At 37.6% G+C, this 27,588-nt stretch overlaps 1 protein-coding gene across 5 annotated transcripts in view; it reads left to right on the forward strand.

Moving 5' to 3' along the window:
* Window positions 1-3,176: 3,176 nt before the first annotated feature.
* The window catches only part of LOC121234363 (molybdenum cofactor sulfurase), a 66,811-nt gene continuing 42,399 nt past the window's right edge, over window positions 3,177-27,588 (forward strand). For 2 of the 5 annotated variants that reach the window (XR_005934376.1, XR_005934377.1), the window contains exons 1-6: window positions 3,177-3,390; window positions 3,567-3,665; window positions 15,980-16,038; window positions 16,321-16,481; window positions 17,622-17,776; window positions 18,575-18,701. Coding sequence is in view for 3 of the 5 variants with exons in the window: in XM_041130277.1 (XP_040986211.1) it covers window positions 3,279-3,390; window positions 3,567-3,665; window positions 15,980-16,038; window positions 16,321-16,481; window positions 17,622-17,776; window positions 18,575-18,701 (713 nt within the window). In the remaining 2 variants the exon portion in view is untranslated. Of the gene's footprint in view, window positions 3,391-3,566; window positions 3,666-15,979; window positions 16,099-16,320; window positions 16,482-17,621; window positions 17,777-18,574; window positions 18,702-27,588 lie in introns of those variants that run through there. The other 3 variants (XM_041130277.1, XM_041130279.1, XM_041130280.1) reach the window with 2 other exon arrangements.

A 27,588-nucleotide genomic window follows, 5' to 3' on the forward strand; every position in this document is an offset into this window, starting at 1 on the left:
TAGAGGAGGACGTTCTGCCCAAGTTATGCACTTGGTGTAAGTTGCAGCTTTGATGCTATTGGTAGGACTGAAGTTTATGTGAAAAATGAGTGTGTTGCTATATGCATAGTTGCATTAACTCAAAATTGATCACTCATAACAAAAAATTATTCTAATTTGACCCTTTCATTGCCGACAGAACTTTTAACTTTAAAGTTACAATGGTATAAATAAATAGGTGAAGGTTGGGTAAAAATTATTAAGTTCTTTATTGTTTTAATGGTTGAAACTACCCAAAAATTAACATATGAATAACATTTATATCATATTGTGATACATATAGAAATAAAGAAAAAAAAATTATAAAAATTCAGAGTTGATTGTGTAATAGTTATTTGTGCATACTTATAATATGATGTCTATTTTGATTATGCATGCTTATTTTATAAAACAAATTATAATAATGAAAATGTTAGTGGCATGTTTTGATTGTTGATACTTGATCCCTATGTGTTGATTGTTGATATTAGTTGCATGTTTTTGTTTTAATTTCAGATTTGTTGCTTGTTTTGGAGAATGTCTTCCTCCACTTCCTTAGATTTTAGTGATAGTTGTCCTACCCCAACACCTAACCCTACACCCAGCACTAACCCTAGTAACAAGTGTTCTGCCCCCAAGCCTACACAAATCAAGAAATTTGTTTACATAGTTTGGTCTCACTTTACCAAACTAGAGGGTGGTGAACCCAATAACCTCCAAATAAAGTGTAACCACTGTGGTAAACTCTATGGATGCCATTATAGAAAACATGATACATCACAACTAAATGTGTATTTAGAAAAACAATGCAAGAAGAGTCCAATATTGAGATCCTTACAAGAGAAGAGTCAATTTAGACTAGAGATTGGACTAAAACAAATAGCGGATGAGAGTAGTGAGGGTTTTACGTTGAAGGAGTATACTAAGTATGACCCCGATGAGTATATAAGAAAGTTGGCTCGCATGGTTATCATGGATGAGCTACCTTTTCAGTTTGTGGAGGAAAGAGAGTTCCAAGAATATTCTAGTTGCTTGAAACCTAGGTTTAATATTCGTTTTTGCCACACTATGGCAAAAGATATTAAAAAATATTACCAAAAGGAGAATAATTTTTTGAGGAGCCAATTGGCAGGTCAAGTTGTAAGCCTCACTACCAATACTTGGACATTCGTCCACAATTTTAATTACATGTTTTTTACTGTGCATTTCATTGATTGTGATTGGACACTACATAAAAAAATTGTGAAGTTTTGTCTAATTTCCTATCACAATGGTGAGACGATTGGGAAGGCCTTGGAGGCCACAATAAAGGAGTGGAGATTGACACGGGTTTCAACAGTTACAATTGATAATATCTTGTCTAACGATGTCACATTGAGATATTTTAAGACCTATCTTAGACAGGCAAATAAGACAATCTTAGATGGTGATTGTTTGCATGTTAGATGTGCTGAACATATTTTGAATTTAACTGTGTATGATGGCTTGAGATACAATCTACAAGATGGTGCAGTTCGGGAAAAGGCTAGGGTTAATGTCTTCGTTTGGATCTTCGATCGGAGTCGGAGTCGGAGTAGGAATGACAATTTTCCTCTGACTTTCAAAGTTGGAGTCGGAGCTAAAAAATGACTACTCCGACTCCGTCGAAGTCAAAACTCAGTCCTTAATAGGGCTGACAAAGAGGAAGGTGGTGATCAGTCTGGATCTAGTAATCGTTAATTTCAATGTTTCATTTTATTATTTTGATTTATTTTATTTGTATTCATTTCATTGATATTAATTTCAAATTTAATTGTTGTAGTCATACATGATACGATGTCTACCTTCATTGTAGTATGACTTCACCTTATTGAACCTCGACCCACCATTACCATTTGCCATAGATTTGTACAATTTGTATCGTCCCTTAATTTTTTTCATATTTATATAATTTTTTATATCTAATTGTTTTTATAATCTTACTGTCATATGCGCACCTCAAGTCTCAATCTAATTCCAAGCCAAAATTCAAATGATATATTCTCAATGTAAAATCTCGATCCCCATCTCATCTTGGTTTATCAGATTTTAATTTGTAATTTTTTAATTTGTTTATTGTTTATAAGTCTAATTTATCTTCCCATTCAATTGTTAATGTTTCAGATTTTATGATCTTACGACTCACAACAAGCAGTACTAAACTCTATTTCCACCCTTGGCCACCCGTCCCAAATGTCAAAGTCAAAATTCAAAATTCCCCATTGTCACTTTTATCATTTATGTTCAATTGACAATTGTATTTAGATTTTACATATTTAATTCTTTGTAATATTGATAAAATCACAATGTTCCTTTTATATTTGTGATTTTATAATTGTTTTATCTTAATTTGTATTATTGTAATAGTTTAGTTATTATAGTTTTATTTTAAATTCTATTATTGTAAATTGTAATAGTTTAGAAGTTAGGACTTAGGAGTATTGGTAGTATTTCTTTAATTTTTTTTCTCTTAATTTGTATTTTTTTTTTATTGTAAATTCAATTTATTGCTATTTAAAAAATTTAAAATTATAAATTTTTTTTTTTTGCCCAAAATAGTCTAGAAACACTAAAATGGGCCAAAATGGCCCACAAACAGCTTCTGGACCCATGACCCATTAGGAGGTGCGGGGGCGAATGGATAGAGTATCCGTCCCCACAACCTGGTACTTGAAAATGGTATCCCGGCTCCGCACCACCAAGGCAGGTGCCTAGTAGAAAAATCTCACCCCCGTCCCATCGGGGTCGGGGAAGGGCAGCCACCGCACAATAAGGTGTGGGTAATACTCTTATAATAAATGTTTGAATTAATTTATTTAACGATGTTTTAATATAATTTTTATTTTAATATTTAAAAAGTTGAATTATTTTTTATATTTTGTTTAGATATTTAAAAAAATTATAATGATTAGGTAATGATTAATGAAATTGAAATTTTTTATAATATAGTGTTTGGATATTGAGATAAAATGACTTGAGAGGATTTTATTATCCAAACCAGGCTTAAAATAAAATATTACGAATGTAATACATATATCTACTTAATTAATATATAATTTATTATTTTTATTTAAATATATATTATTTTTAATTAGAGTAAAAAAAAATGAAAAATCACGTAAAGTATACTATCTTAATGGCGGTAGAAGTTTCTAAAATTAGGCTGAGAACATAATTTTCTTCAAACTTTTATTCCTGGCTCTCTTGCTTTCTGTCTCTCCCGCGCAGAAAATCTGAAGCACATGGATCCAGACAAGGAAGAGTTTCTCAAAGAATTCGGTGCGGATTACGGATACCCAAACGGCCCCAAGACTATCGACGAAATCCGAGCTACTGAGTTCAAAAGATTAAATGGTCAGATTTTCTTTTTCTCGATTACAAGGAACACGATACTTTTCAAAGTTTCTCTGTTTGTTTTTTGATTTGGTTAGTCTTTCTCTCAAGAAACTATAAACTTAGCTCGATTAGTAGTGGTTGAGTATCTTGTTTGTTTATTTCGATTGTTTTGGTTTGAATTTTTGGAATGGTAGGTCTTGTATACTTGGATCATGCTGGGGCTACTCTGTACTCTGAGTTGCAGATGGAGGCAGTCTTTAAAGATCTCGCCACTAACGTTTATGGAAATCCTCGTATCCTGTTTAAGCCTTTGGTAGTGCTTGCTTAAATTTTGAAATTGATTCATGGCGTCTGAAATTCAGATGCGGTTCTTGCTTTGAGAAGTAGCTTGAAGTCTCCCCATTTTGTTTTCCCACTTCTTTCCCAGTCTTGCTTTGTCTCGTGTACTTGAATATAAAATTGACTTTAGGCCTCATTTGGATGGTGAGAAGAGATGTCGGCCCGGTTTGGGTTGAAAAGTCTCCCAATTCATCTCAACTCATTTTATCTAATCATTACAACTTTCTTAAATTCTCATACAAAATATAATAAAAAATTCAAAATTTTCAAATCTCAAAATAATAATAATATTAAAAAATATTATTCTAATAATATTTTATTCAACTTTCATCTCAATTCATTTTATATCAACTCACTATCTAAACCTCCCCGAAATGATCTATGAGTAGTAGTGAAATAGTTTGTGAATAGTAATGAAATAATTTGAGTTATTTTTTTTGGGATTTTGAGAAAAGAGAGAGAAAAGTTAAATAAAAATATTATAAAGTTAAAATATTGTAAAAAAATATAATTTTATTTTTTGATTTGAAAAAGTTGAATTGTTTTTTTTTTGTGTTTTTTTTTTTTTTTTTTTTTTTGTGTTTTTCTTTAAGTTTGGGAAAGTTGTAGTGATTAACATGGATGCTTGGGGAATGGGATGAGATGAGAATTTTGTAAATAGTAGTAAGGTAGTTTGTGAACAGTAGTCAGATAGTTTGAGTGTATTATTTATTGGATTTTTTTTAAAAAAAAGAGAGAGATAAAAAGTTGAATAAAAAATATTATAAAGTTAAAATATTATTATAATATTATTTTTGTTTTGAGATTTGAAAAAGTTGAATTATTTTTTTTATTTGAAAGTTTGGGAAAGTTGTAATGATTAATTTGAAAGTATTTGTGTTTGAATGATATTTGGAAAGGAAATGAGATGGGACGAGATGAAAACGTTTTCCAAACATCCCCTAAGTAATGATTAGATGAAAAGGCTGAAGACTTGAAATTGAAAAGTATTTATATTTGTGGTGTTTGGATATTGAGATAAGATGAGAAGAAAAGATCTTGCTATCCAAACATGGCCTTTGAATGTTTTTTTGGTTGCGAGAATAATGTAAAATCGCTAAATTTTTAAACTGCTGTTAAGCGCTTAAACAGTTTAGTTTCAAGTCTTGGGACTTTCAGTTACCATTGGAATTATATGGGTTGTGTTCGGATTTGATGGGCTAACTCTTATCAGTTGGAATGAAGGCTGGATTAGGAGATCATGGTATGGATTGGAGGGGATTGAGTGGTTTTTTAATTTTTTTCAAAGGTGGTGCGTCAGTTCCTACTATAAGTAACCTGAATGATAACATCACATAAAGAATGGAATAATCCACATTCGCTGCTATGCTACACATGAACACATTGCTCTTGTCAGGGTTATAAATATCATTTGAAAACGACGTAGAACTAACTCTTTTGGGAAATGGATTTGGGATGACTACTTTCTTTTGGTAATTTTAAATGCAAATATTAATAGATTTCAAATCATCCATTTTTCTTACAAAGATAAAACAGATCGTACATTGTAAATCATTCACTTGAACTTTAGATTGGAATCCATTCTTCCCCAAATTATTAATCCAAGCACAAGGTTCCAAACCTTGAGCTTCCTTTAGCGCAAAAAGTATTTTGAAAATGTTGATAATGGGATGCCTAATGCAGAGAGTAGTGTGTTCAATTTAAATACTGTAGTGGACTGGTTCACTTACTAAGGAATATCGTAATGCCTATAAGATTAGCTCCATCAGACACGTGCAGCATATTTTAGGTTTAAGCTGAGCATATGCAGGAAAATGACTAGTGTCAACTTGGGGAGTTAAAAGGGCAAGTGAACTACCCATGTTAAAACATTATCAAAGATATGGATTTCTTTAATTAGTAAATTTTCTTTTTCGGACTGACATTATTCGTTGGTCTATTATACTTATCAAAAAAAATTATTCGTTAGTCTATTACTTAGCCAAATCTCATATTTGAATAAGAATTTGCTTGGATTTCTCATTGCTAAAATATAACTTAAAGAATTTAGTTTATTTTTTTCCATTAGCATAAGCTTTTAAGATAGTTAGTGATTTAAAACTCATAATGTTGGCTTAAATTGCTAGTCACAAATATTTAAATTAAATGTTTAACGCCTAGGGGTTGGCTCAAGTGTTAAAGGCCTTGGACTTGAGGATATGCTCCCCCTAGGTCTAAGGTTCAAATCCCCTTGGGTGCAAACAATCTCTAGGGGCGATCGGGTTGAGGGATTTTCTCTTTGAATTACCCGAGGTGCACTTGTGGAAAACTTCTTGCCGAGGGCCTATGCACTCCTGGGATTAGTTGAGATGCTGTTCTCGGACACCCGGTGCCAATCAAAGGAAAAAAAAGGTTGTTAGATCAAGCCTTTGACTTATGATGCACTCTTGACTTAAATTTAGTTTCCATGGAGACTTTTGAGTTAGTTTGGAAAGAATAGCGGTGTGGTACTCTTGCTTCTTTATCTCCTGTTTAATTCCCTATGATATTTATTGGTAAGTTATGCAAGCACTTGGTGGATCTTGAACATAAGACCTCATTCCCAAATTCATTTTTAGAGGGAGGGAGGGAGTGGTTCATTCGAATATGGAGCTGAAGCAGGTACTTTTGAAGGGCAAGAGAAAGTTCCATTTGAGTCAGAATAATTGATTGTACTGATTGCTTTATGGGTTTGGAAAAAGTGTAAGAACAATTTTCGATGCTCACCGATACCTTGTGGTGGATTGGGGATGCGTAATTTGAGGGTCTTCAACAAAACACTTATGGGGAAATGGTTGTGGAGATAAGGAAAAGGGGAGGGGGTTTGTGGAGAGAATTCATAGATTCTAAATATGGGAGTATTCGGGGGGCCTGGTGTTCTAATGAAGTTAGGGGGACATATGGTGTGGAGTTGTGGAAAGATATTCGATCTGGATGGGAGAGATTCTCCAAGTTTTTCAGTTTTGCGATTGGAAGCGGTCATGGTGTTTATTTTTGGCATGATGTCTGGTGGAGTGAAAGGGCTCTAAAGCAGGTTTTTCCCCTGGCCTACCAAATTTCTAGTGACAAAGAGGTAGCTGTGGCTGATTTATTGGTGTTTTCTAATGGGTTATGTCTAGTGGAATGTTAGTTTTTCGAGAGCGACTCAATATTGGGAATTGGATACGTTCGCTGATTTCTTTGACTCATTGTATGCTATGTCGTTTGACAACGTGTTGGAGGACAGGATGATTTGGAATCCTGGTTGATAAAAAGTTCTCGGTGCATTCCTTCTATGAGGCTCTCTTGGGATTTTCTAATGATCATTGTTTTCCTTGGAAGGCTATTTGGAACTGCAAGATACCTCCTAAGATTGCTTTCTTTATATGGACTGCATCTCTTGGGAGAATTCTCACCTTTGATAGTTTGACGAAACATGGTCTTATTATTATAGATTGGTACTTTTTGTGCAAGAAAGATGGGGGAATCAGTGGATCATCTTTTGCTACATTATAAAGTGGCCTGGTGTTTATGGAATGAGATCCTTAATCGGATCGGGGTGGCAAGGGTTATGCCTGGAAGAGTTATGGTTATTTTTAAGTGTTGGACAAGTATTAGGGGAAATGTCCACATTGTTGCTGTGTGGAGAATGATCCCTCATTGTATTATGTGGTGTTTGTGGATGGAGAGAAATAAGAGGTGCTTTGAAGACATGGAGCATTCTTTGGATGAGCTGAAGAGATTTTCTTACAATACTTTACTCTCTGTGTACTTGGGCTATGCCTTTTACTATTAATCAAATTTTACTTTTACTTATAAAAAAAATTCGGTGCTCATTGGTGGTTAAATCAGATTACTTGGTTTTAAGGAATGAACTCCGATAACTAAAAAAGGAGTATACAAATGTAATCAAGTTGTGGGGATGTTCTTGTCAAAAAGCAGTGTATGGGCAATAGAAATGACATACATATTTTCTAGTTTAGAATCTAAAGGATTTATTTATATCAAGCGATATTAAGATTGGCGCTGAAGATGGTTTCCATGGATTTTTGATTGAGATCTAGATGATTTTTTTTAGTTTCTATATTTAAGGATGGGGTTTAGAAAGGTAGTCCGCATAGAAACGAAGTTGTTTGAGATAATGCATGCAGGAAGTAGAGCATTACGTATCATTGAGAGGGGAAGAAAGGTGACTAAAGAGTTGGTAATCAGTTTCACCACTGCGAGATGGGTTGTGCAGTCTCTTGAAGGCTGTGGTCAAGTGGATGCCAAGAAGGATTACATTAAAACTTTTAGTTATGGCAGCTGTGCCTATATTGCTCAAAGATCCTCTAATGCTTTTGGTAGACATATGACCATTGTGGAATATAGAGGTGGTGGCAGGAGAAGCATCATCATTGTCCCAGAAGATGTTGGAGGTCTAGGATGGAGAAGGCTAGCGTTGGAGATTCGTGAGATGAGTGGTGGTGGGGTGAAAACTATAGGGGAGAAGTATGGGAGGGAGGTCCCTAGTCATCTTCTTGTACAAAACAACACCTCTGCCAAGACCTATGCTTAGGTCTTAGTTGGTGTTGTTCCAGCCATGAGAGGCGTTGCCAGTAGTCCAGATTTTGAATTGAAGGGCAATGATGGAATTTTGAAGGAGAAGGGTAGAGTGAAAAGCCATGGCAGAGATGTTTACACAAGAAGGGATGAAGGCTCTCTGATCAAGGGGAGAGTAGCTGAGAAGGTTTCCTTACTTAGAATAAAGGAGGAATTGATAACTGAGAGGGAGAGGCTCATGAGGTTAATTGACTGCATTGATTTGGGTCTGGGCATGGACCAGGGGTCTAAAATAGTCTGTGGAGCCCCTGAGGCTTTGAGCACACAAAGGGCTGGGTCTAAGATTTTGGGCCCGTAGAAGGTCACGGGGGGAGTTGGTGTATCAGACAAGAATTGGGCTGGTCAGCATGCAGGCCCAACAACGCATGAGGTTGGCCCGAGAAGCAGGCCTAGAGACGGCAGGCCTGGAGATGGAGGGCCCAAGAAGTAGCACTGGAGATGGAGGGCCAAGCTTTCAACCCATCAACGTACGAGGTTGGGTCCTCGTCTGGCGCTTCTCTATTGGCGATGGACACCCACCGGATGGGGCCACCACAGACTGGGTCAACGGGGGCAGGCGAACAGGTGGTTGGTCTCCCGGACGAGGGGGGAGTGATGGCGGCGCCGCCGTCAAGCTTTAGGGAAATTGGTATGGTTCTCGAGGTAGAAAACGCTAGTGAATCTGGTCCAATAGTCACAGAGCCTCCAAAGACTGTGCCGACGGCTGAAATGATGGCCCTCTCGATATTGGAAATGGACCCTTCAGAGGTGAGGGGTAGTGAGGCTGACACGAAGGCAACGGGAAGCCCTTTGGCGTTGGTTCCTTTCGATTCCTTTGGGACTGAAGGAGAGCTTGATAGTGTAGGGACAACAGACACAGTCTCCTTGGAGTGTGAAGATGTTTGCTGCTGGGAAGACTCATTCCCACTGGTATCCCTACATCCGTTCAAGAACAACAATTCTCAAGCTTCAAACTGGGTCTTGAACATGGCAAAGGAGATGCAATTCAGTATGGGGATTTTATGCGATGGTTTTGAGGACCAGCTCATTGCCCTTTTTGCAGCTATAGAAGCTGGAAAGAATAGTTTAGGATCACCCAGGGAGTTCACATCAGTTAAGAAGCAAGCAAGAGAACTCTATAGACTTGACTGGACAGTAAATGATGGAGCAAGTAGAAAGAGCTCGAATCGAGGAAGAGTGAGGGGAAGGGTAAAGGATGTGGTTTTATGAAACCAAAGATTGTTTCTTGGTATGTAAGGGGGCTGAATGAGAAAAATAAACGCCTTATAGTTAGAAATCAGCTTCGTAAATGGAAGGTAGACGTTGTATGTTTACAAGAAACGAAACTTGCAATTATTTCTCTGCGTATTATTAGAAGTTTGTGGGGTTGTAGTCAAGTGGGACGACATTATTTACCATCCATTGGAGCATCCGGGGCCTATTAGTAATGTGGGACATGAGAGTGATGGAGAAAATGGAGGACTTTTTGGGAGATTACATGGCGGCATGCTCATTTAAGAATGTCATAGATGGGTATCAATGGGCGTTTGCCGGAGTTTATGGGCCTAACCTTGATCAGTCTAGAAGTTTACTATGGGCTGGTATTGGCCGGTATTGGTAGCATATGGGACCTACCTTGGTGTATCGGTGGTGATTTCAATGTCACTCATTTTCCGAGTGAGAGATCGGGTGGTTCGGGTTTCAACCCACCTATGGTAGATTTCTCTAACTTCATCTCTGAACAAAATTTATAGGATCTTCCTCTTGGTCTAGCAACCGAGATCTTCCATCTTGGTCAAGGCTAGACAGATTTCTAATCTCACCGGATTGGGAGGCTCAGTATTCGGACCTCATTCAAAAGAGATTACCTAGGTTATGTTTGGACCACTTTCCCATCCTTTTGAACTACGGAGGCATTCAAAGAGGTCCAAGATACTTCAAATTTGAGAACATGTGGTTGAAGTCTGATGGTTTTCTGGACAAAATACGTTAGTGGTGGTCATCTTATCATTTTCATGGCAATTCTAGTTATATTCTGGCCTGTAAATTAAAGTCTTTGAAGGACTTGAAGGATGGAATGCACAAGAGTTTGGTAATGTGGAAAGCCAAAAAATTGTTCTCTTGGAGGAGCTTAAGGGTTTGGAGGGTGTGGAAGATGAGAGGCTACTATCTGAAACCAAGTGGGCGTGCAAAACTCAAGTGACTGCGGACATCGAATGGATCTCTCTTTTGGAAGAAATATCTTGGCGACAAAAATCACGTGCTTTATGGTTGAAGGAAGGGGATAGATGCATCAAGTTTTTCTACCAGGTGGCCAATTCGCATAGGTGGAACAATGCTATTGAAACTCTGGTGATAGATGGGGCAGCCTCATCCAACCAAACCTAGATCTTAGATTATATTGTCAATTACTATGATAAGTTGTTTTCGGAACAGTTTTCGTGGAGGCCGAGACTTGATGGGCTGGCTTTTGATGTTTTTGATCCATAGGCTTTGGAACAACTTGAAAGGCCGTTTGAGGAGGTAGAGGTCAGATTGGTAGTTAAAGGTATGGCGGGTGACAAAGCCCCAGGTCCTGATGGCTTTACCATGGCCTTTTTTTAGACTTGTTGGGATGTACTTAAAGAAGATATCCTGGGGGTTTTCCATGAATTTCATGGAAGTGGGCGGTTCAAGAAAAGTCTCAATGCAACCTTTTTAGCACTCATCCCTAAAAAGACCGGTACAGTAGTGGTGAAAGATTTTCGTCCCATTAGCTTGGTGAGTGGGTTATACAAAATTTTATCCAAAGTATTGGCGAACAGGCTGAGCAAAGTGATGGAAAGTTTGATTTTGAAGCCTCAAAATGCCTTTGTTAAAGGTAGGCAAATCCTTGACTCAATACTTATTGCCAAGAATGCCTGAAGAGTCGTATTAAGTTGGGAGAGCCGGGGCTTCTATGCAAGTTGGACATGGAGAAAGCTTATGATCACGTCAATTGGGGATTCTTACTTTATATGCTTGAGAGATGTGGCTTTGGCACTAAATGGCGTACTTGGATCCATTCCATTACTGTATCTCTACGACTTGTTTTTCTGTATTGGTGAATGGCACGTCAAAATGCTTTTTCAAAAGCCCCCGAGGATTGCGACAAGGAGATCCCCTTTGTCCACTTCTCTTTGTTTTTGTGATGGAAGCTTTTAGTAAGATGATTGCAGGGGCAGTGGCGGGTGGTTTCTTATCAGGATTTTTAGGCCTCGTTTGTTTTCAGAAAATATCTCATCTCATCTCACCTCATCATTACAACTTTCTTAAATCCCCACACAAAATAAAATAAATAATTCCATTTTTTCAAATCTCAAAAAACAAAAATAATAGTAAAAAATATATTCTAACAATATTTTATTCAATTTTTTAACTTTAATCTCAACTCATCTTATCTCTGAAAACAAACGAGCCCTTAGTTGGTGAGAGAGCCTCGGGTTCGCTCAACATCTCGCATCTTTTGTTTGCTGATGATACTCTAATGTTTTGTGATGCCAAACATGAGCAAATTCGAGCTTTAAGGACTCTTTTATTATGCTTTGAGGCCGTGTCAGGGTTGAATGTGAATTTGGTCAAATCTGAGGTAGTGCTAGTGGAGCTTGTACCCAATGTGGAGAGTGGCGTCCATCTTGGACTGCAAGATATCTCAGCTGCCCATGAAATATCTTGGTTTTCGATTGGGCGCGACTTTTAAATCAAAATCCATGTGGGATGATGTGCTAGAAAAAATGGAAAGAAAATTAGCCAGTTGGAAGCGAATGTACTTATCCAAAGGGGGTCGGGTGACTCTCATCAAGTGCACTATTTCTAACTTACCAACGTACTTCCTCTCATTATTCCCGCTCCCCGCCAAAGTAGCTCATCGCATGGAGAAACTTCAACGTGATTTCCTTTTGGGGAGGCATAAAGGATGTGTTTAAATTCCACTTGGTGAAATGGGCCACAATTTGTTCTCCCATCAAAGGAGGTTTGGGTATTCGGAATTTGAAATCTTTCAATATCGCTTTGCTAGGCAAATGGTTATGGAGATTCCACAATGAACGGGAGGCCTTGTGGCGAACTGTCATTGCTTTGAGGCGCGGAGAATCATAGGGAGGTTGGTGTTCCAATGAGGTGAGTGGACCTCATGGAGTTGGGCTTAGGAAATATATTAGAAGAGGTTGGGACGCATATGCAGCACATACTTGTTTCAAAGTTGGAAATGGAGTGAAGGTAAAATTTTGGCATGATTTATGGTGTGGTGATCAGGCACTCAAGGAAGCTTTTCCTCAAGTTAATGGCTTAGCAAGAAGAAAAGAGGCATCAATAGCGGATTTAGTTCTCATCTCCAATGGCCTTCCACAATGGAACATTACTTTCCTTAGAGATGCACAAGACTGGGAAATGGATGAATTTTCGGTGTTCTTCGATCAGGTGTACTCCACTTGGGTGTTGGGGGAAGGTGAAGACAAGATATATTGGTGCCCTTCCGAGAAGGGAGTTTTCACAGCCCGTTCTTTCTACCATTCTTTGACCATGCACACCTCATCCCGTTCTTTCCCATGGAAGAGCATCTGGAGGACAAAGGCACCTCTAAAAGCAGCCTTTTTTGTTTGGACAGCCTATTTGGGGAAGATTCTTACCATAGACAACCTAAGGAAACGTGGAATCATAGTTATGGACTGGTGTTATATGTGCAAGAAGAGGGGTGAGTCCATTGACCATCTCTTACTACATTGTGAGATTGCCAGGATCTTGTGGAATGAAGTTTTTGTTCGATTGGGTTTAGCTTGGGTGATGTCGGAAAGGGGATGTGACTTTCTAGCCTTGTGGAGAGTTATTCGGGGCAACCCTCAAATTGCATCCATATGGAAATTGATACCTATATGTCTATGGTGGTGCATTTGGAGGTAGAGGAATGCAAGAAGCTTTGAAGATCAAGAGCGATCGATGGAAGAGCTTAGAAATTTGTTTTTCAATACCTTGCTTCATTGGTCGATTGTAATTGATTTCCATGGCATGTCTTTTCATGAATTCCTTGTAGACTTTAAACTAGCATGCATAGGCGTTGCTCTTGTACATGTCCTGCGTACTTGGGCATTTTGCCTTCTTTTGATCAATAAAATTTTGTTTACTGATAAAAAAAAAAGATAATAAATGTTTGAAGGCAATGGGTGAGACATGCTTGAAAGTGACATTTTTGTTATATTGGAACTGCTATTTGTAAGGAATGGAAGATTGTAACACCCCCTTCCCGTAGGGTTAGTGTCATAACTGAGCACCTAGGATTTTGAAATTAGTGTTCCTATTTTTCTGGTTCAAATGATTTTGAATCTTGTCTCAATTTTCCGAATTTCAGTTTCTGTTTGACTGTTTTAAAGAAAAATTTTCCAGAAAGGAGTTGATTTTTTTTTTGCACTGTTGTAGGTGGAAGAAACTTCCTTAAATAGGAATTCTTTAAATCTAAAATTCTTGATTAAAACCATCAAAGGAAACTTCCTGGAAGCCCTAAAACCCATAAAATCGCAGCCCTTCTCTCACCTTAGTAGAAATCCTATTTGTTGGCCTCCCTTTGGTGATTTAGGGGAGTTTTACTTAAATTTAAATTTTTGAGTAGTTACGTATGAATAGAAAATCTAGAGCAAAAGTCACTTCCTGCCTTCCTGCAATTAAATCAGTGTGATAACCCTAAGTTTTTTGTCCTTTTTTTTGGCACTCCTATAGCACCTTTTCTAAGTGTGATAATCCCTAGGGGCTGCAACTCTTTGTGCAACCTCTAAATGAATCCGAGGTAAGTTTTCTAAAGCAATCACCTTAGAACTCGAAATTTCCTATCTTTTACACACTTAACCTATTCCTCATTGTTTTTATATGTCAAAACACAGAACCCTAAGCCTAGATCATGTAAGAGGCTGAATTTTGTCAAGGAAACGCAAGTGGACAGATACTGTCACTTTGTTTATCTTCACAGTTTACAGCTTTTGGAGGCTAGATAAAGGCTTGTTCTTGTTTGATTTCTAACTTACAAGTATGATACCATGATAGCGTATTGGTACATTGACTACAGAAGTGAGATTTTTGTTATTTCAGTGTTAGATTTTATTCATGCTGTCCAAGAATGAAGTGTTTTTATATGTGGTATAACTGTCTTACATTTACTTAAAGGCAAGATATAATTAAACAAATTAGCAAACTAACATATAAAAATAAAACCTCAGACACAAGTACACATGTATAACACAACTGACCTACTAAAAAGCCATTCTTAATACTTATACTAACATAAACATGTAACATATACTACGCACAACTCAATAAACTTATCTTTCCCTTTCTTTAATGGTCAGCACACCTTAACCCCCTTGTGTAAGGTTGTGCACCGATTCCACTAACTGTGGCCACAAGGGTAATTGCTTATTTTATCATAACATACTATGGTGGACCATGCTTAGGTCCGTAGCTTGCACATCCACCCATAACTGCATTGGTACCATGCATCTCTTGTGGTCATTCTTAGGCCTCGTTTGTTTTCACAACACATCTCATCTCATCTGATTTAATCATTACAACTTTCCCAGATTCTCACAAAATAAAATAATCAATTCAACTTTTTCAAATCTCAAAATAATAATAATATTAAAAAATGTATTTTAACAATATTTTATTCAATTTTCAACTTTATTTCAAATCATCTCATCTCATCTACGAAAACAAATGATGCCTTAAAAGTTTCTTTCATAACTTGTCTTTTATCTTTCTTACCATGATGCATATAGAATACATAATGACATAGCTTATAGTAATCCTAAATGAAACATATCACGATGCATGTAAAACATATAATAACATGACATTGGAACTCACTTTTATCATATCATAACTGGGTACGTAAAAAGGAGCTTTCAATAAAGGGCTGTACATACATAATACTTAAAAAAGCATTATTTGCCATACATGTTAGAGTATGATCATGCTACTTACCTCTTTGGTTCTATTGATAACAAATGCATCAATAATCACCTACTTGAAGTTGCTGGAAAAGGGTTGGACTTAATAGGGTGAGGCTGGTTCTTTTTTCAATCTCCTGAAATTGCAACTGTAATCTAGGGTTAGGGATTGGTTTTCTTGAAGAACATCACATGGGATTGCTATAAAAACTTTCCAGACTCACAGCTGCCTCTGTTTCTTCTAGTTTTCAGGCCATACAGTCTTTTTAAGGAGACCTGAAAAACTTAATAATAGGGCTGTACGAATTTAACTCAGTTTGTTTTTGAAAGGGGTTCTAATAATCCTAATGGCTAGGAGTTCCATTCTTAGGATCCATTTAGGAGTCATAAATGGGGCTGGTTTCCACTTATCAGATGGGCTTTGGCATGAAAATACTTGGGCTTATCCATCCATATACGGGCCTAATGGGCTGAACCTACTCCATTTTGAATCTAGATCCATAATTTCATATCCAATCTTATCTCCTCAATACTATATCCTCAAATAATAAAGCCTAAAAAGATTAGGCCCATGCTCCAAACTTAAAAAGCCAAAAAAATTGGGTCTGGATGTTACACTTTTCCCCTTCTTCATTACTTTTCTATGTTATGAATTGTCCTATTTTTGGAGGGATGGTATATTTGTATATTTGAATCTTTATGATTGCATTACATCAAGTGATGCCTTAATCTAAACCTAGATAGCCAAAGTGACTCCAGCTTTGCTACTTATGACATTGTGAGGGAAGCCCGACAGCAGGTACCATATGTTATCTTAAGGAGCTTGTGATGCGTGTACATAAGGTTTTGGGAATATCAGGTTCCACCTTTATCTCTGCTTTATTTTAAAAGGATCTTAAATTTTTTTCTCAAAGCTCATTTTCGAAGTTATCTGCAAACATTACATATGGTTCTCAATGTTCTCAATTATTGGTGGTGACTGATATTATGTTTCCATGTTTCATTTGTATGCAACTGATACTTTGTTCCAAGTTTTATATTTTCCACGAGTTGTTGACAGTCATGTGTGAGTGCCCAACAGGTCCTTGATTATTTCAATGCATCCCCAAAAGACTACAAATGCATATTCACTTCTGGGGCAACTGCAGCATTAAAGCTAGTTGGGGAGGCATTTCCATGGAGCCACCAGAGCTGTTTTATGTACACGATGGAAAATCACAATAGTGTACTTGGGATCAGAGAGTATCCTACTATTTAAGCTTTCTTGATCATCTTATTATTGGATGGGACTAAACACTCTTTTTGATCATTTTGAGTATTTTATGTATAGTTATGCTTTGCTTTTTGCTTAATGTGGTAGCCTTTACTAGGAAGGTGACTGCTACTCTGAGCCACTACAAGTTGAAATTATAAGCTGTCGGCAATACATGATTGGCTACTTGTAGAAACAAAGATGTGAAGGCAGTTACAAAACCACCAGTTCTCAAGTTTTACAGACACTGATTGCAGGAACCCAAGTTTTATGTTGCTTTGTGTGGGTGAATCGAAATGGAAAAGCTGAGGCATGAGTTTCTCCTTCTAAAGTAAATTTGTTGACTAATGTACTGTTTTCTTGAGCTGCAAATGAGCCGAGCCATGTATGAGTAGGTAGAATCTTGGCTCAGTAAGAGCTCATATATTTTGTTTATTTTTGAAGTGGTCCTTGATGCATTCATGTGAAGGAGGAATTTGTTTCGAAGGTACCAAATTGACAGACATTATTATTATTGCTATTATTGTTATTATTAAAAAAATTATTTTTGAAGTGGTCCTTGATGCATTCATGTGAAGGAGGAATTTGTTTCGAAGGTACCAAATTGACAGACATTATTATTATTGCTATTATTGTTATTATTAAAAAAATTATTATTATTATTATTATTATTATTATTATATATGTCAAATATACAAACAAATCTGTGTATATGTATAAAATCCATTTTTATGCATGTGTATTTGTATGTTAGGAATTCTGAAATAAAAGGGAATTACATTGTACTCTACTATTTTGTTAGAAGTTTAGGTGGTGCAATGTTAAAAGTTGTAGCATGTTGAACATATCAACAAAGTTGATGTTTAAAGCTGAAGTAAACCTAGACAACTCACTTGCCTCGCCTCTGAATGATGTTAGAGCATGATATTCTTATGTATGCATATTACCTTGGATATAGTGCTAATCTGGTGATTTCTCTCATGTTTATCTTTTTGCAATGCCTTTGCTGTTGCATAAAACCTCGATTTTGTAGATGAAGTTTTTAATAGCAATGCCATAGTTTCTGAATGATCTCATTCTATTTTTTTCTACTATATGCCATGGCTGTATAATCCTTATCAAAGTTTTAGATATGCTCTCAGTCAAGGTAGTGCAGCCTTTGCAATAGATATTGAAGAGTCTATGGATCATGAAGTATCTAGGGGCAATCTAATGTCTGTCAAGGTATCCCAGCACCAAATACAAAAGAGAAATGAAGCAAGATTCTTTGAAAAAGAGCCAACAGGTAACTCCAAGGTTAATAACGGACACATCTAGTGTTGTTCCATCTCACATCTTACTAAATATTTATACAAGCCATCGGCATAGATTATTACATGGTGATCATGATTTTAGTGGTCTTAAATGGATTTTGAATTATTGATGTAGTGATGAATATTTTGCTTCTTAAGGCAGTTGTAGATACCGAAATCATAATGTGCTCTTGTTGCACGAACTTGGAACTTTGATGACTTGCATAAAACTGGCTATGCATTAGCTTTCAATGATTTTAGCTTGTGCCTCACTAAATTCTTACATTTTTTATTTCGCTGATCATTTTGGTAATAATTTCATCTCTCTCTCTCTCTCTCTCTCTCTCTCATAATTTCCTCCTATATGCTTTACCTACGTTGAAGTTCTTTGAGAATTATACGTGATTTGCAGAATCTGATGGTTTAGTTATCTTTCCATCTGATCTTTAGTTTCAAAGACTTTCATGTTCATCTAATTTCTTTCTTGTTTATCTAATCTCTCTTCTTTCCTTAATATCTGCCCTTTCTGAAATAAACAGTGCTATTTGCCACTTCATTTACCATCTGCTGCAAACCCATGTGCAACTAACTCTAACAAGTCAGGGTCTTCAGCCCTAGCTTCTTCTCTCAAATTTCAAAAGTCTTCTACCTTTTGTGATAAATTTAAATAATTTGCAACCACAATTAGCATTTTGCACTTAAAAAATCTAAGCTAAGAGTGTATTTTATTGTTGTTTTGGTTTTATTTGGAGTCTTTGACACTATCTCACTATGTACTTTACCTATTGCAGGTGGTGCATATAACCTATTCGCCTTTCCCTCAGAGTGTAATTTCTCAGGATTAAGATTCAGCCTTGACTTGGTGAAGATTATTAAGGAAGATTCAGAAAGAATTTTGGAGGGCTCTCCATTTTGCAGGTATATAACTTGTACCATGTTATGCATTCTTTTTCCTACTTTATTGTCCACTTTTTTCAATGACATATTAGAGTGGTGTGGGCCAGACTTCCCTATAGCAAGTGGGCCTAACACGTAGAATATTTAATTAATGGGGTGAAGTGTAGAGTCAGGGTTCGAACTCAAGACCTCTGCTTTGATACTATATGAAATCACCACTTGTCCTAAAAGTTTAAGCTAATGGAAAGAGGTAAATTTAATTATTTATATCCTTAACAAACATCAACAACTGGAACTAATTCTGATTTTGTCAAGTTGATTTTCAACCTTGACATGGTTTCAAAACATAGAAACAAGCTTCACAAATTGCATAAGTGCTCACAAAAAATTAGTGTCATCTGCAAAAAGAATATAAGATATAAGTAGATTGTCTGTGTTCCTTTGCCAGATTTAAATGAATTCTGTTGTCTAGACATTCATCAGCAATTACGACCGAGTCTAAAATCTGTCTCCCTCTGTTGAATACATTCGGGGCTGACACTATCACCTTTTACAATGCAGTTTTCATCCTGTTAGCCACGACTTCGTAATTATTCTCAGAAGGTTGATAGGTCGAAATTTCCTTATCTCCACAGCCTCTTCTTTTTTAGGAATAAGTGCTATAAAAGTGGCATTAAGACCTTGTTCGAATTTGCTTTAAGTCCCTCTGCTATAGGAGTTGTGTTATACTTCTTGCCACGGTGGAGTGGGCCGCTGGCTGCTCGTTTACATCCCCAGTTCTGGAAGTATCTCTCATATTCATCACCTTATTGGCTATGTGTGATCTAAACATAGGAGAGCCAACTTCAGAGTCATTGTTGTTGACTTCTGAGCCTTTGTTAGCATCCACAACACAACCGGAGTCTATGGCAAGATTTCCCAGTGACTTCTGGCCTAGGTTCTGACGATCAGCATTATTGATAAACTGCATTGTGCCTTCATGGTTCGTTTTGAAAGTAGTACGACTGACGCACCCAACCCAAACCTGCTACTTTGTTAGTCAGATTGAACATTAGAATGTCCTTGATCTAAAATCCGGTCTTGGCCTAGGCGCAAAGGTCTTTTAGAACCCTGCCCACATCTTACGTTTCACTGTAATGTGGGCTGGTTCTTAATATTGTTCCTTTAGTTTCTATTATGCTCGGCTGGACTTTTTTATAACCGTCACTGAAATAAAACTGCAGGAGCCAGAGGCCATTACAAATAACACCCATGTAAGCCCACCACACTTTGCTATGGCCTTATACTAGCCATGGATGCTTGAACAGAATTTGAAGATATATGCCTCACTTCCTACCCTGGTGGGCTTTGAAAATCCAGTTAATTCTTTCTTCTGAATGAGCTTCTATCGTTAATTCAAACTACCATATAGGGCTGAGCCAAAATCCAACTCCGACCCCGACTCCGCTCCGAGTCGGAGGTTTTTTCTCTTAAGAAGTTGGAGTCGGAGTCGGAAGTGGAGTTGAACTGACTCCAACTCCGCTCTGATCTGACTTTGATTCGCCGACTCCGACTCCGACTCCAACTCCGACACCGATATTATATATATTTTATAATGTGTTTTTCTATATATTAATCATAAAAATTGTATATAATTATATTTGATATTGTTAGTTAAACTCCATACTATACTAGCATGAGCTCATTATTATTAAATAATATATTTATACTATAATATATATAGACTAAATTGACTAATAATAGTTTATATGTAAACATCATACTATTACAATATTACTACCATGTAACTATAAATTACTAATATATAAATATAATAACATGTAATACTAATATATAATAACTAAAGTATAATAACCAATGTTCCAATATATAATATATAATCACTAGTGACTAGTATAATAAATTAAATATAGAATACTAAGTCTAGTATATAATTAAGTTAGAAACTAATATAATAATATGTAATACTTTGGTAGAACAATATGTAACTAACTACTAATGTATAAACATGTAATACTATTATACTAATATATAATACAAATTATACTTTAGCTATTAGTAGGAATAAGTTAGACACTAGTTATAGTAAAAGTATAATGAGTTAATAACATGTAATTAAATACTATTTATAAAAACTATAGTACAAATCTATCGACAATAACATGTAGTTAATCACTATAGTACAAGTCTATAGACTATAACATGTAATTATTTAGTTTTCTTTTTCTGTTATGTTTTTAGTAAAATTGAAGCAAAAGTGAATTATTTACTTTAAATTTTAAATGCTGAAAAAATTTAAATTTAAAAGCTCACATAAAAAATTCCTTTTTAAAAAGTGTGACAAATATGAAGTTGAAAACAGCCAAAAAAAAAAAAAAAAAAGCCCAAAATCAGACTCCACTCTGACAAGTCGGAGTTGGATGTGGAGCGGAGGATGAATATGTTGGAGTTGAAGGTCGGATTCGACCTCCGACAAAGTCGGAGTCGGAGGATGGACATACCGACTCCGACTTGGTCGGTGCTCAACCCTACTATCATACACCCCCCCTCAGTGCAAAACTCAAAAAGTTTCGATTCAATGATAACTCTACTAAAAAAACAATCCTTGAACACTATGGTCATGTATTTTGTGAAAGTGAAAGAAAATTTAAGAATTTATGTTTGAACATCTGAGTTGTGTTTTGGTTGGGAAGGAAAATGGCTCACGTAGAGAAGTTTTCAAGAATCGATGGGTCGGCAAGTTGTCTTGAGGCTCCTGCGATCAGTACTCTTGAGCCAATGGCTCCATCCAAGGCTCAGCAAGTCCCGATTGTTTCTAAGGAAGCCTCGGGAGGGCTAGTGGTGGGGCCCTATGCGTAGGATTTTGAGGAAGGGGAATTGGTGGAAAGATCACTAGAAAAGACAGCCCCAATGGCTTCTGTGGGAAAGGAGATAAGGCTATGGGATGAGGGTACTAGCCTGTTGAAACACTTGTTGAATTTTGAGGCTAGCAGACAGTCTTGGGAGGTGTCTGCATGAAAAAGAGGTGGTAGATTCGGATCTACAGATGGAGGTATTTGCAGTAGACAGTGATGAGGAGGAGATGGGTAGTCCGTCACCATTACAGATGCTTCCCCCCTAGATTGCACCTAGAGTATTAGATTGGGTGTTAAAAAAAGTGGAGGAGCTTCAAGGTTGGGTGGGACTATCATGTGATGGCTATGAAGAACAGTTCATGGCTCTTTTAGTAGCTTTAGAAGCTGGTCAATCCACCGCCATGAAGTCAGCAGTTCAAAAGGAGAAAGAGTTGAGACAACTGCATTGCTCTATTAACTATGACAGTAAGGAGGGAACTTCGGGGAGAGATAGAGCCAAAGGGAGGGAGTTTACTATTGATAATGAAGCCTAAAATACTGTCTTGAAATGTAAGAGTGATCAATAATGTGAATAAACGTCTTCGCATTAGATCTCTTCTTTGTAGCTGGAAAATTGACATCGTTTGCTTGCAAGAGACCAAGTTGAGAGGTATTGATAGAAACATTATTCGTAGTTTGTGGGGGTGTTCATTTGTGGGATGGTGCTAATTAAGGTTTGTCAGGGGCTTCAGGAGGTGTGTTGGTGATGTGGGATAAGAGAGTGGTGGAGATGGTAGAGGATTGTACCAGGTCTTATTCAATGGCTGTAATTTTTAGGAATGCTGAGGATGGGTGGAGGTGGGCTTTTGCGGGGGTGTATGGGCCTAATGTGGATAGTGATAGAAACTCTCTGTGGGAGGAGTTGGCGGGTCTATATTCTTTATAGGATTTACGTTGGATTTTTTGTGGGGATTTCAATATTGTTAGGTAGTCTCTTCTTCGTGGGAGTCGCATTTTTCGGACCTATGCCAGAAAAGGTTGCCACCGGTATGTTCCGAGCATTTTCTAATTTTGCTTGATTGCAGAGGAATTCATGGGAGTAGGCATCCTTTCAAATTTGAGAATATGTGGTTGGAAGTTGAAGGCTTTGTGGGGAAGGTAAGGGCTTGGTGGGAAGCTTATTCCTTTGAGGGTACCCCTAGCTTCATACTGGCGGGAAAACTTAAAGCTCTAAAGGCTGACCTAAAGAAGTGGAATGAGGAAGTCTTTAGAAACACTAAAGTGTAGAAAAATATTCTCTGGGATGAGTTGCAAGCATTGGAGGAAGGGGATGTTAATGAAGATTCTTTGTTGAGGAAGAATGTGGTGGTGACTGAAATTGAGAAAGTATTGTTGATGGAAGAAATATCTTGGAGGCAAAAATCAAGGGCGCTTTGGTTGAAGGAGGGGGATAAATGCACTAAGTTCTTTCACAAGGTGGCCAATTTTCATAGGCGCAACAATGCTATTGAAGTACTTCACTCAGGTTCAAATGTGTTACATTCCCCCGAAGAGATCCAATATTATATAGTGCAGTATTATGAGGATCTCTTAGCTGAAAAAGTAGAGTGGCATCCTAAACTTGACGGCTTAAGTTTTGACCAACTGGATCTGGATGTTGCAAGTTGGATGGATAGACCGTTTGATGAAGAGGAGGTGCATCAAGTGGTGAGAGGTATGTGCAAAGATAAAGCCCCGGGTCTGGATGGTTTTTCTATAGCTTTCTTTCAAGAGTGTTGGGATATACTGAAGGAGGAAGTGATGCAGATTTTTCATACTTTTCATTCTAATCTTAGCTTTGAGAAATCATTAAATGCTACTTTCATTGCACTCATCCCAAAGATAGCCGGTGCCCATGACTTGAAAGACTTCCGGCCTATTAGCTTGGTAGGTGGGATCTACAAAATTATTTCAAAGGTATTAGCTAATCGTATGAGTTTGGTGATGGACACAATCATTTCTAAACCTCAAAATGCTTTCGTTCAGGGTAGGCAAATTTTGGACTCAGTTTTGATAGCAAATGAGTGTTTGGAAAACCGGTTAAGAGAAGGCCTTTCGGGGCTCCTCTGCAAGCTAGACATGGAAAAGGCTTATGACCATGTGTGTTGGGACTTTCTTTTCTATATGCTTAGAAGATGTGGCTGTGGAGATAGGTGGTGTGAATGGGTTAAACATTGTGTTTCGACTGCTCGGTTCTCGATATTAGTCAACGGAAAATCTTGTGGTTTTTTCAAACTTCGAGGGGTTTGTGTCAAGGGGATCTGCTATCACCTTTCCTTTTTGTTATAGTGATGGAGGCTTTTAGCTGCATGGTGGAGGCTGTGGTAAGGGGGGATTTCTTGTAGGTTTTTCGGTGGGAAACAATAGTAATGGTGTTAGCTCCATCTCCCACTTATTTTTTGTAGATGATACACTCATCTTTTGTGATGCCGTTAGTGAACAGATTCAAGCTCTAAGGGCGGTTCTATTGTGCTTTGAAGCGGTTTCGAGACTCAAGATGAACTTGGGGAAGTCGGAGTTGGTACCGATGGGGGATGTGAGTAATATTGCTTCTCTAGCAGAGTTGTTGGATTGTAAAATTGTCTCTCTTCCTATGAAATATCTTGGACTTCCTTTGGGGGCATTATTCAAAGCAAAAAGCATTTGGGATGGGGTGGTAGAGAAGATTGAGAAAAGACTATCGGGGTGGAAGCGGCTATATCTATCGAAACTTATCAAAAGTACCATCTCCAATCTCCCCACTTATTATCTTTCTTTATTCCCATTACCGGTGTGTGTGGCAAACCGGATTGAAAAGTTGTTTAGAGCATTCTTGTGGGGTGGCATGGGGGATGAAACTAAATCTCACCTTGTAGGTTGGCCAAGGGTGAGCTGTCCGATTTCGAATGGTGGGCTAGGGGTGCGAAATTTGAGTACTTTTAATAAGGCACTCTTAGGGAAGTGGTTGTGGAGGTATCAAATGAAAGAGAACTCGTTGTGGAGAGCTGTTATTAATCACAAGTATGGTAGCGTGTGGGGGAGATAGTGTTCTAAGGAGGGTAGGGGGTCTTATGGAGTAAGTTTATGGAAGTTTATTAGAAAGGGGTGGAAACTTTTGAAAAACATATTAAGTTTGAGGTGGGTGATGGACTAAGAACCCACTTTTGGTTTGATGTTTGGAGTGGAGAGAGCCCTCTTTACACTACTTTTCCAGTTGTTTTTAATTTGGCAGAAAATCATCAAGTTGCAGTTTCAGATTTGTTGTGTCGTGCAAATGGGATGGTAACTTGGAATGTCATTTTTACTAGAAATGCTCAAGACTGGGAACTTGAAGAAATGACAAATTTTTATAGCTACCTGTATTCAGCAAAGTTAGGAGTAATGAGGTGATCGTATGTTGATACACGCCGGGGGGGGGGGGGGAGTTTACTGTCAAATCTTTTTATAAGCCTTGATAGTTCAACAGCCCACATTCTTTCTGTGGAAGAGCATTTGGAAGGTTTTAGTGCAGTCTAAATTGCGTTTTTTTACTTGGAAAGCTGCGCTTGGGAAGATATTGGCGGTTGATAATCTAAGTGTAGTCGAACATAGAGAGAGAATGAATTCGTATCTTCATTAACATTAAACATCCTATACATACTACATACAAATGACCATTGTACACTCATAAACTGTACTAATTACAACTATGTCCTCTAACACTCCCCCTCAAGCTAGGGCATATATATTATATAAATCTAGCTTGGAACAAATAAGTTTTAACCGACTACAACACAGTGGTTTGGTAAACATATCTACAAGTTGATCAGCAGACTTTACAAAGGGTGTAGAAATGTCACCACTTAGTATCTTAATCCCGAATGAAGTGACAATCAATCTCAATGTATTTAGTCCTCTCATGGAATACAGGATTAGACGCAATATGCACTGCAGCTTGGTTATCACAAAGTAACTGAAGAGGGACAGGAGCTGGAAACCCAATCTCTTGAAGAAAGTGTTGCAACCATGTCAGCTCACTGGTAGTGTGAGCCATTGCTCTGTATTCTGCTTCTGCACTAAACCGAGCTACTACTATTTGCTTCTTATTCTTCCATGTAACCTCCCACAAAGGTACAATATCCAGTAGTCGATCTTCTATATGAAGGAGATCCAGCCCAATCAGTCTCTGAAAAAGTTTCAATTCTAAGGTGTCTATTTGGTCTATACAATAGTCCAAGGCCAGGAGCTCACTTAAGATAATGAAGAATATAGATTACAACATCCCAATGTGAGACCCTGGGCATTTGTAGAAATTGGCTCACTACACTCGCTACTTAAGAGATATCAGGTCTAGTGATAGTAAGATAATTTAATTTTCCAACAAGTCTTTGATATCGACCTAGATCTCCAAACCTCTTCATCTTTCAAGAGTTTACGATTTGGGTCCATAGGAGTGTCAATAGGTCGTGCATCTAACATGTCAGTTTCTTCTAGAAGATCAAGTACATATTTTCTCTGAGATAAGTTAATGCCTTTTTTAGATCTACCGACTTCAATTCCAAGAAAGTACCTAAGTTTTTCCAAGTCTTTTGTCTGAAAATGATTATGTAAAAATTATTTCAGCCTAGCAATTCCAGTTGAGTCACTCCAGTAATATTACACTATCATCAACATAACAAGATATGACCTGCATCACTGTGTAAGTGAAATACCGAGTGGTTTGTTTGGCATCTATGAAGACCAAATGCTAATACAGCATCAGAGAACCTCCCAAACCATGCTCGAGGAGATTGTTTCAAACCATATAATGCATTTTTTAACTTGCACACAGTACCTCGATACTCCCCCTGAGCAACAAACCCAGGTGGTTGCTCCATATACACTTCCTCATTTAAGTCGCCATATAGGAATGCATTCTTATCATCCAGCTGAAATAAGGGCCAATCCAAGTTAGCAGCAAGAGAGATCAATACCTGAATAGAAGAAATTTTGGCAACTGGGGAAAAAGTCTCATCATATTCAATGCCATAAGTTTGAGTGTAACCCTTAGCAACCAAGTGGGTTTTCAGACGTTCAACAGACCCATCAGGATGAAATTTGATTGTATATACTCATCTACAACCAACAAGGTGTTTACCAGGTGGTAGAGGAACAAGATCCCATGTCTCATTATGGTGAAGAGCATCTATTTCATTTTTCATAGCTGTCCTCCATTCCGAATCAGATCTTTTCATGAACTGTCTTAGGAACAGAAAGTTTTGAAAGTTGAGAAGTAAGGCATGAAAAAGATGGAGATAAGGCATGACAGGAGACATATTGGGTAATCGGATGTTGAGTAACAATAGGTGGATGGTCTGAAGCACAAGGTAACTCAGGATCTGAAGATAAAGACGAGGTTGGTGGAGGCATGGGAGCCGGGGGCCGCATGCGACGTGAATACACCTGTAAAGGAACAAGGGAAGGAACCGAGGAGGATTGGGTAAAAGTGGGTGTGTGCAGGAGAAAGGGTAAGAGTAGGTAATGGTAGAGGATCACACTCAACAACTGAAGATGTTGTCGAGAAATAGGGTATGGACTCAAAGAAGGTGACATCAGCACTAGTGAAGTAACGTCTAAGAGCAGGACTATGGCAGCGATATCCTTTTTGAGTCCGGTAATGACCAACAAAGAAACACTTGATAGCACTTGGATCAAGCTTATCAAAGCCTGGGCTAAGGTTATGAACATAGCAAACACCCAAAGATTTTTGGAGGGAGAGAAAAAGGTGAAGCGGAAGGGAACAAGATGGAGAAGGGAGAGGAACCATTGAGGACTGATGAAGGCATACGGTTAATAAGGTGACATGCAGTAAGAACACCATCACTCCAAAAACATTTAGGAACATGCATGTGCAATAAAAGTGCTTGGGTTACATCTAACAAATGGCGATTTTTGCGTTCAGCCACACCATTCTGTTGGGGTGTATAAGAGCACGAAGTTTGATGAACAATTCTTTTATTACTTAAGTAGCAAAGGCACTAGATTGGTATTCTTTAGCATTGTCAGAACGCAAAACTTGAACTTTTTGTCTAAATTGA

This window comes from Juglans microcarpa x Juglans regia, chromosome 6D (genome assembly GCF_004785595.1).
Source record: "Juglans microcarpa x Juglans regia isolate MS1-56 chromosome 6D, Jm3101_v1.0, whole genome shotgun sequence".
NCBI classification, from domain to species: Eukaryota; Viridiplantae; Streptophyta; class Magnoliopsida; order Fagales; family Juglandaceae; genus Juglans; species Juglans microcarpa x Juglans regia.